This window comes from Tachysurus fulvidraco, chromosome 23, assembly GCF_022655615.1.
Source record: "Tachysurus fulvidraco isolate hzauxx_2018 chromosome 23, HZAU_PFXX_2.0, whole genome shotgun sequence".
In the NCBI taxonomy this organism is placed as follows: Eukaryota; Metazoa; Chordata; class Actinopteri; order Siluriformes; family Bagridae; genus Tachysurus; species Tachysurus fulvidraco.
This window is the reverse complement of record NC_062540.1, coordinates 12,560,047-12,571,798: the sequence shown is the minus strand read 5'-3', so window position 1 is coordinate 12,571,798 and position 11,752 is coordinate 12,560,047. Positions and strand designations below refer to the sequence as shown.

The window sequence follows — 11,752 nt, the reverse complement described above, 5'->3', positions numbered from 1 at the left end:
ATTAGTCTGTTTCTTCTTTAAAAAAAAACATTAATTGTATTATAATAAATAATAATATTTTATAATGCACATTGTGATAAATCACATCTATTACATAGCCATAAGTCATAAGTTGTGTTTAACTAATACACTACCTGTTATATATTAATGCATATTTGGTTAATAGCAATATTTGGAGTATAACAAATAAATCTCTGATGGGTAAATTATGAAATGTTAACTCGAGACTTTGTTTGGAGTCTTATATGCTATAGTCTGCCATCTGCTTTATATATATATATATATATATATATATATATATATATATATATATATATATATATATATATATATATATATATATAATATATCAGCTGTTACTGTTTTAGATCATCCTACAGGGAACCATAATGGATATTGTAAAACACATGGCAGTTCCATTATAACTTGCATTCATATGCTACATTAATAAGGACCTACTCCCAGAGATCTCACTAGTGTACTTTTCTCAACTAATGCCCCCAGTTTGAGCATAACCAATGATTCTTACAGCTGGATAACCTGGTACTAATCGACAAGATCAAAGAGCAGCTGATGGCAGAAAAGATCAGACCTGCGCATTTGCCACCCACCACTGTTCCCTCTCAGCAGACGCTGCTGGTGGCCTCACCGCCCTCCGACGCTGCACAGCACATGATGCAAATCCCCAAACTGCAGCAAGTGTCAAGCCTGCAGGCCCACAACTCTAGCCAACCAGACATTGCTCTGCATGCCCGCCCAGCCTCCAGTACTGTTCAAGGTACTGAACATGACGCATGGCACTTTATGGATGTCAATGTAGACTGGGCTTGTGGATTTAGGAGAGCAATTTTGTAGTTGTTGTTTTTGTAAAACAGGACAGTTTAAGATAAGATAAGATAAGATATTCCTTTATTCGTACCACAATGGGAAAATGTCTCTGTTACAGCAGCAAAAATATATAAAAAGAATAAAGACATAATCTAATATACAGTATATACAGAAACAAAAATATATATAAAGAGTAGTGTTTGCACTGAAGACATATTGCACATATGTAATATTGCACATTTTTCAAAATTTCTGTTATTGCACATGTATATTATTCTTTGTTATTGTTTATTATTACAGTTAAAACAGTAATAACAGTGTGTATTATGTTGACCACTGGGAGCAGCTTTGATTGTAAAGTTTGGTGCTGTATGTAATATTTTGCATGGATCTGATGTAGATGTGTTACCAGCAGTGATAATGGGTAGTGATTTTATTTCTTGTGATTAAGAGGTGACCATGGATGACAAGTCAGTTGTGAAGGCTAAAGGACTTTGGGAAGACTGGCACATGCGCCAAGCTGTGGATCAGGCTGTAAGAGCAAACCACCGTTCAGGTATGGACCATCCTTTTAACTTCTAGAGATTATTTTTGTTTGCTTTAGATCTCTTTTATCATCTTCACTTTGAGACCCACCTATGAAAGGGATCTCTGTATCTGACCTGTATAGAAGCTTCCAGTAGCACTCAATTAGGCTTTCCTGAGATATCCAGTGCTGAGGAAGGGCCTGTTTCAGATCGCAGGCATATAAACATGCTTACACTTTTCCTTTGTTCCCACAGTCTCAACATTAGTCTCTTGGTTTTGTACCTCATTTCCACCGTAGTAGACTACACCAACCCCCGATCATATAAATGAAAAATTCTAGCAGTTTTGCTTGGAGTGCTAGCTCACTTAATGTAATTACAGGCTGCCTGTCTTGCTTTGTTCACTGGATACTGTGAAAGCTACTACCCAACTGGAAGCCAGTGCCTTGTGCCCCAGAAAGTGACGGTAGTATGAATCCTTCTGGGCCCTTACTGTTGGCATATGAAGCAGCTCTTGTCTGTTTTGCCAGCATGTGAATTATTAGTAATCATTTGTGAAGCTCAGCCTGTTTGCTCTGGAGGTAAAAGGCCTGGCTGCCCATGGCCCAGAAAATACACAGGTATTGAACCATTGTTAACCCCTTGCTTGGGAGCCTGCTTGATCCACTAAAGCCTACACTCTCCAAGAAAATGTAGGAAAATTTTCTCTGCCTCAGTGATCCAGTCCACATGGAAAGCCTTCTCTCTTAAAGTGAGAGCTGTAGATTCAGACTAAAAGCTGACCTTATAGAGGATATGGGAAAACAACAGGAAAAGGATGGCCATATCATTTGCAGAACCTGCCAGGCTGTAAATCCCAGTGAGCAATCCATGGGTTCTGTTGTCTGTTTGTCTGGTCTGTCTCTTTGGTCTGACAGTAAGAAAAAGCACATTACAGGCTCATCTGTGCATCCAGGTCAGGCTCTTGTTGGCCCTGCAGTAACCTTCATGTAGTAAAAATGTAAAGGCAAGAAGAAGGATGGTACATTTTAACCATTTGTGGTCCCCAGCTGTGGGCATCGAGGTTCTGGCAGGCACAAGCCCCTTGCCAGCAGCCTTGCCATTTGATCAAGTCCTGGGATATTATGATGTTTGCCACTACCAAGAAAACCACAAACTCCGCCTCCTCTTAGCCCAAGATAAAGAGGCCTGTCTGTAGGTTGACAAATAGGGGAAATTAGCTCAGGTTCTTGGGCAGTTATCACATCAGGTATACGTTTTTTGTTTGTTTGTTTGTTTGTTTGTTTTTCTTGCTTGCTAAAAAAGAGGAAAGACTCTCATCCCACCCATGGACACCATCACTTGAAAAGGTTCTCTGAGGTTACAGCAAGCCTCCCTATGCTGCCCAGTAAAGTCCAGGCACTGAGTACTCTCATGCTTAAGTGAGACATACACAACTTATTAGTCCATCACTCCTAGATTTTCTGTGACGTCTGTGGCCTAAAGTTGCTTCAGCGAAATAAATCATCTGCTGAATGCATATCATCCATAGCAGGTAAATATGTCAGCTTCTGCTTCACTGCACTTGTCACTTGTCTATGAGCTTGTTACTTGTCTATTTCTGTGACCACTACGTCTCCATAAATCACTCCCACCAGTCTCCAGCTCGCTCTGTTTCAGACAGAAAGCTATATGATTTCCCAAATGGGTGCTCACAACAATAACCAGGGTTTGCAAATGAAATCTTCCTGTCAATGTAATGTAAAGAGGTCAGGGCCACATCCACTACATGTCCGAAAGTGTCAGGTGGTTGATAGTGCCTCGCCAGATAAGGCTTGCTAACAAAGTGTTTTATTAGTGCTCAGCCTGTCAGTATCTTTTCTACACAAGCTTATGGACAATAGTGCATCCTTGTCCACCATTAAGGTCTTCTGTCCAACCACTTCTGTAATGCTGCAGTGTGTCAGCGTCCTCTCCACAGACATAAAGGTAGTCCATCGTTAATTACAGTTCACTAGGCAGATTAATTGGGACTTGTCCCTAGTGCCCATTAGTGCCCATATAGAGTATTGATTACTTGATTTCTTTTTACCTAGCCTACTAGGGTAAATATATTGCCATGTTTAAGGACTATGTTGCTAAATATGTTCCACTTATTCAAATACAGGTCTGGTACCTACTTCTCGTGCAGACAGTCACAGCAGTTCACAGGTCATGACATCCACCACAACCACATCCAGCAGTCAGAGCCGACTAGGAGCAGCATCCTCTCTGAATGTAATATCAGGCCTGGCCAGTGCTCCTGGCATGGAGCAAGTGAAGAACGCAGGCTTGGCGGGTATGCTGGGGCCTCAACCCAAACCCCTACGTGGACGCAAAAAGATTAAAGCAGAGAACAACACAGGACCCCTGCTGGTAGTGCCCTACCCCATTCTGGCATCAGGCCCTGACCAGTCAGTCACCATCGCCAAAGAGGGGAAAACTTACAGGTCTGATCTTTAATCGGATGTTTGGTCCTGACATTTCGATATTTTCGGTGACATGCTTTAATGAAAACTTTGATTACCAGTATAACATTTGTTTAAGTAGTCCATAGATGTCCATATGGTGGTTGTTTTCTCATTATAGACATGACATTGTATTTTTGTTTGTTGTATTGTGTGTAGCACATAATTGTAAACAGCATTATGACTGTGTTTCCCTGTAAATGTAGCACTTGCTTGACTTTTGTTTTTGTCTATTTTATGCAGGTGTAAAGTTTGTCCACTTACCTTCTTAAATAAGTCAGAGATGCAGATCCATTCCAAATCCCACACGGAGGCCAAACCACATAAGTGTCCTCACTGTTCCAAGTCTTTTGCCAATGCTTCGTATCTAGCGCAGCATCTACGGATTCACTTAGGGATCAAACCTTACCACTGTTCCTACTGCGAGAACTCTTTCCGCCAGCTCTCTCACCTGCAACAGCATACCAGGTCAGTGATGTTGATAAAACCCCGCTAGTTAGCACCAAATGATGAATAGTACATAAAGGTACATAAGGGTGACGTGCAAATGTAGTTTAATGTATGCACAAGAATGCAGATTTTATAAGTATAAAAAATGATCTCAAGATAATTTGAGAGAGCTGGAATCCTTACCTAAAAGAATGGGGGGAGATTTAGCCAGCTTTCCAGTTAGGGAAGAAAGCATAGAGCAGCTTCATCATCAGGCCCATTACAATTAAGTGTGTTTTTAAAGGGACTTTTCTCTGAATTCTGAACTTTTGAATGTCTAAATGTTGAGACATGAAGTTCAGAATTCAGAGAGAGATTTTTTTTTATTTACAAAAAAGTGCTGTAATGAAAAGGTATTAAGATACCAAAACACTCTTAATATGGAGTAACAAGGTGATGAAGCTGCTATATTCCTTCTCAAATGGAGCATTAAAATAATAAGCTTAATAAGGCAGAATAAGTTTCCTGGACAAAAAAAAATTGTCACATATGCTTTCCTCTCATCTGCATATTACTAGCACCAGTGCTGTCAGTAAACTATTCCACCTGTATCTAAACATCTAAATTTGTTAATACGTCAAAAGATCTGCGTTCTTATACACACATTAAACTAGTTCTTAAACAGATACAGTAAAGCAGTACATTTATTTCCCAACTGATTTGGTTTCAAGATCACTTTTCGGCTGTTCTATAGGATTCATACTGGGGACAGACCTTATAAGTGTGGTCACCCTGGATGTGAAAAAGCATTCACACAGCTGTCCAATTTACAGGTGAGTATACCCGAACAGAAAAACTTAATGTGACTGCAATTGATTGATGATTAATACGAAAGATGGGCTGACTGCAGGCTAATTCATACTCGGAATTTAAAGAATGATAGATCTAGAAGATTTGATAGGTCTATAGGAAATAGACATGTCCATTGAGTATTTTTAACCTGAACTGCTTAGTAGCGCTTCCTTGATTATGCATACTTTCCTTTTTCCTACTTAAGTTATAACTACTGGTTGTCACCCATACCTGGCTATGCACGTTTTGCCAGCCAGCGTTTTCCACCCATTACTGAACATGTACTTAAATGAAGCAACGGTTGCTTGTTCCCAGCATGCCTGATACTGTAGAGTCAAAAGAACATGCTAGGTTGAATGCTTGCTTTTCTATTATCTGTTGTTTTGTTTTTTTTTTGTTGTAATGTTTCAATATGCTATTTTGATTGCTTAGTCCCATCAGAGGCAACACAACAAAGACAAGCCGTACAAGTGCCCGAACTGCTACCGTGCCTACACAGACTCGGCCTCTCTACAGATCCACCTGTCAGCTCATGCCGTGAAAAACGCTAAAGCCTACTGCTGCAGTATGTGTGGCCGTGCATACACATCAGTGAGTATCCAGGATCCATGCATACCTCTGCAAGCGGAAATATACGATACAAACCTTACACGAAATGTCAAAGCTTCCGAATGTCCTAAGCAGTGACACTGTACACACAATAATTGAATCGGCAATAGAATCAATTGATTCATGTAGCTCAAAGCAGCCAGTAAGGTCTTTAGATTAAAGGCCACAGGAGGCATGTTTTTTATCTGATTTTTTAAATATGTGGGTGTCGTCAGGTCTGAAAACAATCTAAAACCTAATTAGTCATACCTTTTAAAATAAAAATGTTGAATTCCATATATGTAACACTTTTAAACGATTAGCAGGAAATATATTATACATTATGTTTAATTATGCAGGTAACTGATATAAGCTAATGTTTTGGGAAAATTTTCATCCTTTTTAGAATAACCAGCTAGCTTACATACTAAGTTGTCCTGGTTTCTAAAAGATTTTCGGTTCAAATCTTCATAATCCTCACTAATAACAACATATCTAGCTATTGTGAGCTAACTAAGGACATGTCATGGGTGACTTTTTCTTGAATAGTGTGTTAAATTTGAACAATATCAAACCAGGTTGGAAGTGGAAAGACAAAACCATCGGCGATATTTGAACAACAGCTACTGACATTCAGTAAGGTAATAAACAAAGGCTTATATGACTGTACTGTTGTGATTAATGAGGTGAGGACACAGTGCTCAGACCTGCATGAGCTTTTAGAGACCGTAGTTCTCCTGCAGGACGCAAGAACATGATCAGTTCAATGTAAATCAGTACATACCAGTGGGTGGATCTGCATTTGTTTCTCAGAATGGTTTCAGAGCTGACTGCCTCCACCTGGATTTCAAGCAGCACGCTGTACAAAGCACGACACATGATTGACAAATGAGTGGAAAACAGCTGGCATGTTTGCCAAGCCATGAGGCATCACGATGTATTTATAGTTCCCCATGGCTTTGATTTCCACAGGTTAAGTCTTCTGTAAACCCTGGCTCCATGAAACTGGTACAATGCTGCTAACAAAAAGGCAAAAGTTACTGATCCTACTTCATGACCCAGTTCAATCGTCTATAATCAATGCAAATCCAGTCAGCCGTCTCTGGCAAGAGCTTAATAGCCAAATCCCAGGGAAAGCATGAAGGGAGTTTGGTGGCTCCTTGCTTATTAAAAAATCTCTGCCAGCTAACGGACAGTACATTGTGGGCACACGGTTTATCCCCAGTGCTACTGAGCTTATTTTTCTTTGGAGTTAAAGCTATACATGCTCTGGAATAGTGGATTGCTCTGCACTTCTATAGTATCCATAGTTGTACTGTCGATTACACTTAGATTGTGTACGTGTTATAGAAGTTGTTTTTTTTTCCCCTCATATCGATCGGGGAATTTTTCCTTCCCACATCAGCTCTGACTCGTTCATTAGGGATAAATATAAATTTAAATATAGAATTTTACTCTTTGTATTTTGACTCTATATATTTCTATGAAGCTGCTTTGTGAAAACATCCATCGTTGAAAGCTCGATACAAATAAAATTGAACTGAATTTCTAAAATAGCCAGGTTTCTATTGACCTTTTGATCAATGTAAGCAATAGTAAAGGCATCTATCGGTGTGATCTCACGTATACTCAACAAAATATTCTTCTGTTCACCTTTAGCAGATTTGAAGTACTTGTCACAAGTATGTGTCACTGTGAAATAGTATTAGTACTGTTCTTAATGGAGGATGGAGAATCCATTACATAGTAAAACTAAAAAACAGCATGTAATGGCACAGAGCTGTTGGAAGTGACCTCTTTACATATAGAATATTTATTAAAAGAAAATAAAAACTAGTGGCCCACAGAAAGGTTTTCTTCTGACCACTTAGATAAACCTGCGGAAACATTGATACTCTCTCAGACCTTTTGTGAACCTCAGAAAATGTCAAGTAGGCCGATTATGTAGAATCTTCTTGTAGACATGGAGCACATTACTGAATAAACCCTACTCTGAGAGGCAGGTAAACAACATTCAAGGTTAATACATATGCTGTGGTTGTGTTTAAGAAATGCAGCGCATCACTATTATGCTACGCTGTTAAAGCTACTTCAGAAGTTGTAGCTTGTTTGGTTCTAAACAGCAACTAACATTTTCTGTTCCCTCTCTCTCTCTCTCTCTCTCTCTCTCTCTCTCTCTCTCTCTCTCTCTCTCTCTCTCTCTCTCTCTCTCTCTCTCTCTCTCTCTGTTTTTGTTTAGGAGACCTACCTTATGAAGCACATGTCCAAACACACAGTGGTGGAGCATCTGGTTAGTCACCACTCTCCACAGAGAACAGAATCTCCCAGTATCCCCATACGTGTCTCTCTCATCTGAGCTTTCCTTTGCTCTTCTCTTTACCTCCCTATCTTATTCTGTGTGCCAGACTGCCTTTCTGTTTAGAAAAGAAAAAAAAAAAAGAAGACAGAAAGGAATAGACAGTACTGCGGTCCTCAGAAGGACACTGTGTCTGCCATACTCTTTGCTTTATTTAGCTGTTTAGTGAAAATTAGTGTAGCGGCTCGACTGGCTGCCATCTCAACACCCCGGTGTCTGCTGCAGATTCGCCTCGGACACCAGTCTAACTGACATGCATTCCAAGAACAGAACAACAGAGCATTTTCCATTAGTTTGTTCTCCATATTATGTGTCTGAGGGTGTATTTCTGAGGGGAGGCATCCAAAGATAAGCTTTAAGCACTTTCCATTCTTTGGGATTCCGCTGAAATGTTTGAATTTTCTGACAGGACATAAGGTCTTGTTTTGGGGCTAACAGTCTTTTAGTGTTACTGATGTTTTGTTGGTCAGTTTCTGTCTCTTTTAAGGCACCATCAGGTTTTACAGGGTTATGTGTTTAGTGTGGCTATGACAATGCCTCCACTTTCTGCTCCTCTATACATCTTTAAACATGTATCAGATATTGGGATAAAACAAAAAGTAACATATTAATCATTTCTTGCTAAAATATTGTGGTATCTGTGCGTGTGTGAGAGAGAGACCTTGGCAAGCATGAGCTGATGTAGAGATGTGATTGTGTGGTCACTGTGTCAGTGTGTTCACAGAACATCAATGACGCACTTGACGATCAGTTTTTATTTGCTCGATCACACACACACACCTTAGGTAACTATCTTCCCCACACGTCAACTAAATTGTTAGCAGGTGTGCACCGAGGTTATGTGGTAAGAGTTCCTTTTATTTTTATACAATCTCTTAAAGGCATTTTTCTATGGACGATCTATAGAAAATGTACAAAGAGCATCAGTACGATGCTGGATGCTCTCTAAAATAATCTCTTATATGAATTACATCACAGATGTACCATGTATCTTTTATTGTTGTCGTTATTGGTGTTGTTGTGCAATGTCATGGAAATCCCTTAGATTTCCTGTCCTGTCCTTATATTCCAGTTCTTCACAAGTTTTGAGGAAAAGCTATGAGTTTTAGCACTTCTTCATGCGACATTTCACTGTCCATTAAATGGGTGGATGTATTAACACAGTGCAGTGCGAGTCAGGGGTGTGTGCTCGAACTCTGCCAAGCCTTTTCTTCATCCCTGTAAAAATGAATAATGAGTAATAATGTAGAAGCACCTTGACAAATTACTGAGCAGCTGCAACTCATGGGTCGTTTAAAACCTTGGTCGTCATCAGGGGTTTCAGGACAGCAGAGCAGAAGCCCGGTGCTAAACTTTCTAGTTCTGATCATTAAACTGTAGAAAGAGGGGGGGAAAAAGCCCAGTGATCCAAAGATCCACCTGTAAAAGCTATCAAAAGTTTTGTTTGAAAATCTCAAAAGATCAGTTATTGTGGCTCAATTTTTGCCATTTAGCTGTCAGTAGTCTTACAATCAGAAAAAAAAAAAAAACAGTATTGAAAGGGAGTTCCTCAAACCATATGAAGTATGCATAAGAATGTAGTTGTAAATTTAAAAAGTCTTCGGTTTTGCTTGAGATACATAAGAGCATTTATTCTTCCTGTACCAGCTCCCAGGAGTGTTGGTATAAACCGAGCAAGCGTTACTGCCTACAATGTAAAGGATTACTTCTATGATTACAATTTAAATTCGCTGTAAGAGAGATTAAATTTACATACAGCGTATTACCTACTGAACTGGTATGACAAGTGTATTTCTTTATTTTAGTTCCGAATATTAGCACAGTTGCCCTCAAATATTAAATAAATGAAATAGACATTTAGCTTTTCAGCTAATTTTCTGCAAATAGGGAAGTTAATAGGGAAGTTAAAGCGCATTCCTGCTTTGATCGTGTATAAATACTGTCTGATTAGTGTAAAGTACAGAGGTTTAGTAATCAGTATTAATAAGAATTGGTTTTTTTTTATTTTTTAAATAAACCCCCTAAACATGGACCCAGACAGGTTGTTGCAAATGAAAGTGATTTAAAGAAAGAAAGAAAAGAAAAAATCAAATTGAAGTACATAAATTAGTTTGTGTAATTTTTCTTTTTAAATTAATCCAATAAAATAAAATGAGCAAATCATTTTGACTTTTATGTTGTTAGTTCAGTAAAGCAGTATCCTGACTTCTCCAAGTCTTCTCAAAGTGATCTTCAAACACTGCAGCCGCTTCACTTCCGGGCGTTTCAGTCGTACCGTACCAGTCATTTGTTAAGCTCCTACTTTTTCATTTGAGAACATTTTAAGCAACTGCCAGAATTTTTTTTTTTCCTTAAATCTTTGTGTTAATATTTCATGTTTTTAATAAGTTCACTATTATTGGTGATCTTTTTTATTTTTATTTTTTTAAATGTGTACAAATTTTAATTATAACTTGTTTGCAATGTTCCAATAGGCCAAAATGACACTGGTCTAAATTTGTTTAGTTCAATGAGACAAATTGTCATTAAAAAAAAAAAAAAAGACAAAGCTTACAAGTAGCCCAAATTATTATTTTTAATTTTTTTAGGTTGCATTAAGAAAATTTGAAAAACTCAGCAGAGGATTAATGGTGTCATTTGTCTGTTACAGTTACATTATCTCTGTCATTCTAATAGAGACAACAAAAGTTATACACTAAATATTTCTCAATATAAAGAGGCTCAAGTGTTGATCCCATGTCAGTGTGTCTGTGGCCTAAAAGGAATGTTGTCATTGTGCGTAAAACCTCAATAGAAAGCTGTACAATGGAACTCCAGCATGTTTACATATCAGAGCCCCAGTTTTCACATTGCTCATAGCAGACTGGCAGAAACGTGTTTTTTTTTGTTTGTTTGTTTTTAATGCACATTAGTTAGTCCTGTTTTATTTAGCTCTGAAACAACACATCCCAACTGGGGCTTTAATAGTCTCCAGATTAATTTAGCCAGTTGTCCACGTTCCGAAATCTCTTTATATCAATGAGATGTGTACATTTATTATAAAGTATACCATGTATTCATCATTAATAGTGCAAATTACAAGCTTTAGCTAGTGTACCTGTTTTATTTTTTCATCTGTATTTCCAGTTATTGATGATTATCTCTGTAAGTACTGATTGTTTTTAATATCCATTCTTTTTATCATTTATTTGTATCTTGAATATTCACCTTGATGGTTGTATTTCTTCCCCTCACCCCACGTTGACGTTTTCAGTATTCAGTGTTAAGCCTTTTTATGTTTCCGCATGGACTTCTCTGACAGTAATTGTTATTAACTGTTAACAAATATGACATTGTTATATATGTCTGGAAATTATTACATTTCATTTGTCTTGCATTGTGGTCTCCAAGATTTAATTCAATATGCACAGACAATACAGCAAGATTTACTTTAGAAAATATCAATGTTAAGAACACTTTGTATCTATCTTGTTTAATAAACTCAGACTGTTATGTGTGTGTTTACGTAACTTCTTAAAATTGTTTAATTAGATTTAGGTCATTCAGGTAGAGAGTGGTCCTCTAAAGCAGGCAAAACAAATAACAGGAATATTTAACATTAACTTAACTAACATTAAATGGCATGAGCAAGCCATGTATGTCAGCTTTAATAAACCATAAATGATATTAAGTAATGAACACATTTA

General features: G+C 38.1%; 1 protein-coding gene across 4 annotated transcripts in view; it reads left to right on the top strand.

Moving 5' to 3' along the window:
* Positions 1-11,558, top strand: part of znf362b (zinc finger protein 362b) — a 29,522-nt gene extending 17,964 nt beyond the window's left edge. For 2 of the 4 annotated variants that reach the window (XM_027170248.2, XM_027170249.2), the window contains exons 3-9: positions 532-778; positions 1,280-1,384; positions 3,502-3,823; positions 4,085-4,309; positions 5,025-5,103; positions 5,555-5,713; positions 7,950-11,558. In XM_027170248.2, the coding sequence (XP_027026049.1) occupies positions 532-778; positions 1,280-1,384; positions 3,502-3,823; positions 4,085-4,309; positions 5,025-5,103; positions 5,555-5,713; positions 7,950-8,066 (1,254 nt within the window). In that variant the 3' untranslated portion in view covers positions 8,067-11,558. Of the gene's footprint in view, positions 1-531; positions 779-1,279; positions 1,385-3,501; positions 3,824-4,084; positions 4,310-5,001; positions 5,104-5,554; positions 5,714-7,949 lie in introns of all 4 variants that reach the window. The other 2 variants (XR_003444314.2, XM_027170250.2) reach the window with 2 other exon arrangements.
* Positions 11,559-11,752: the final 194 nt, after the last annotated feature.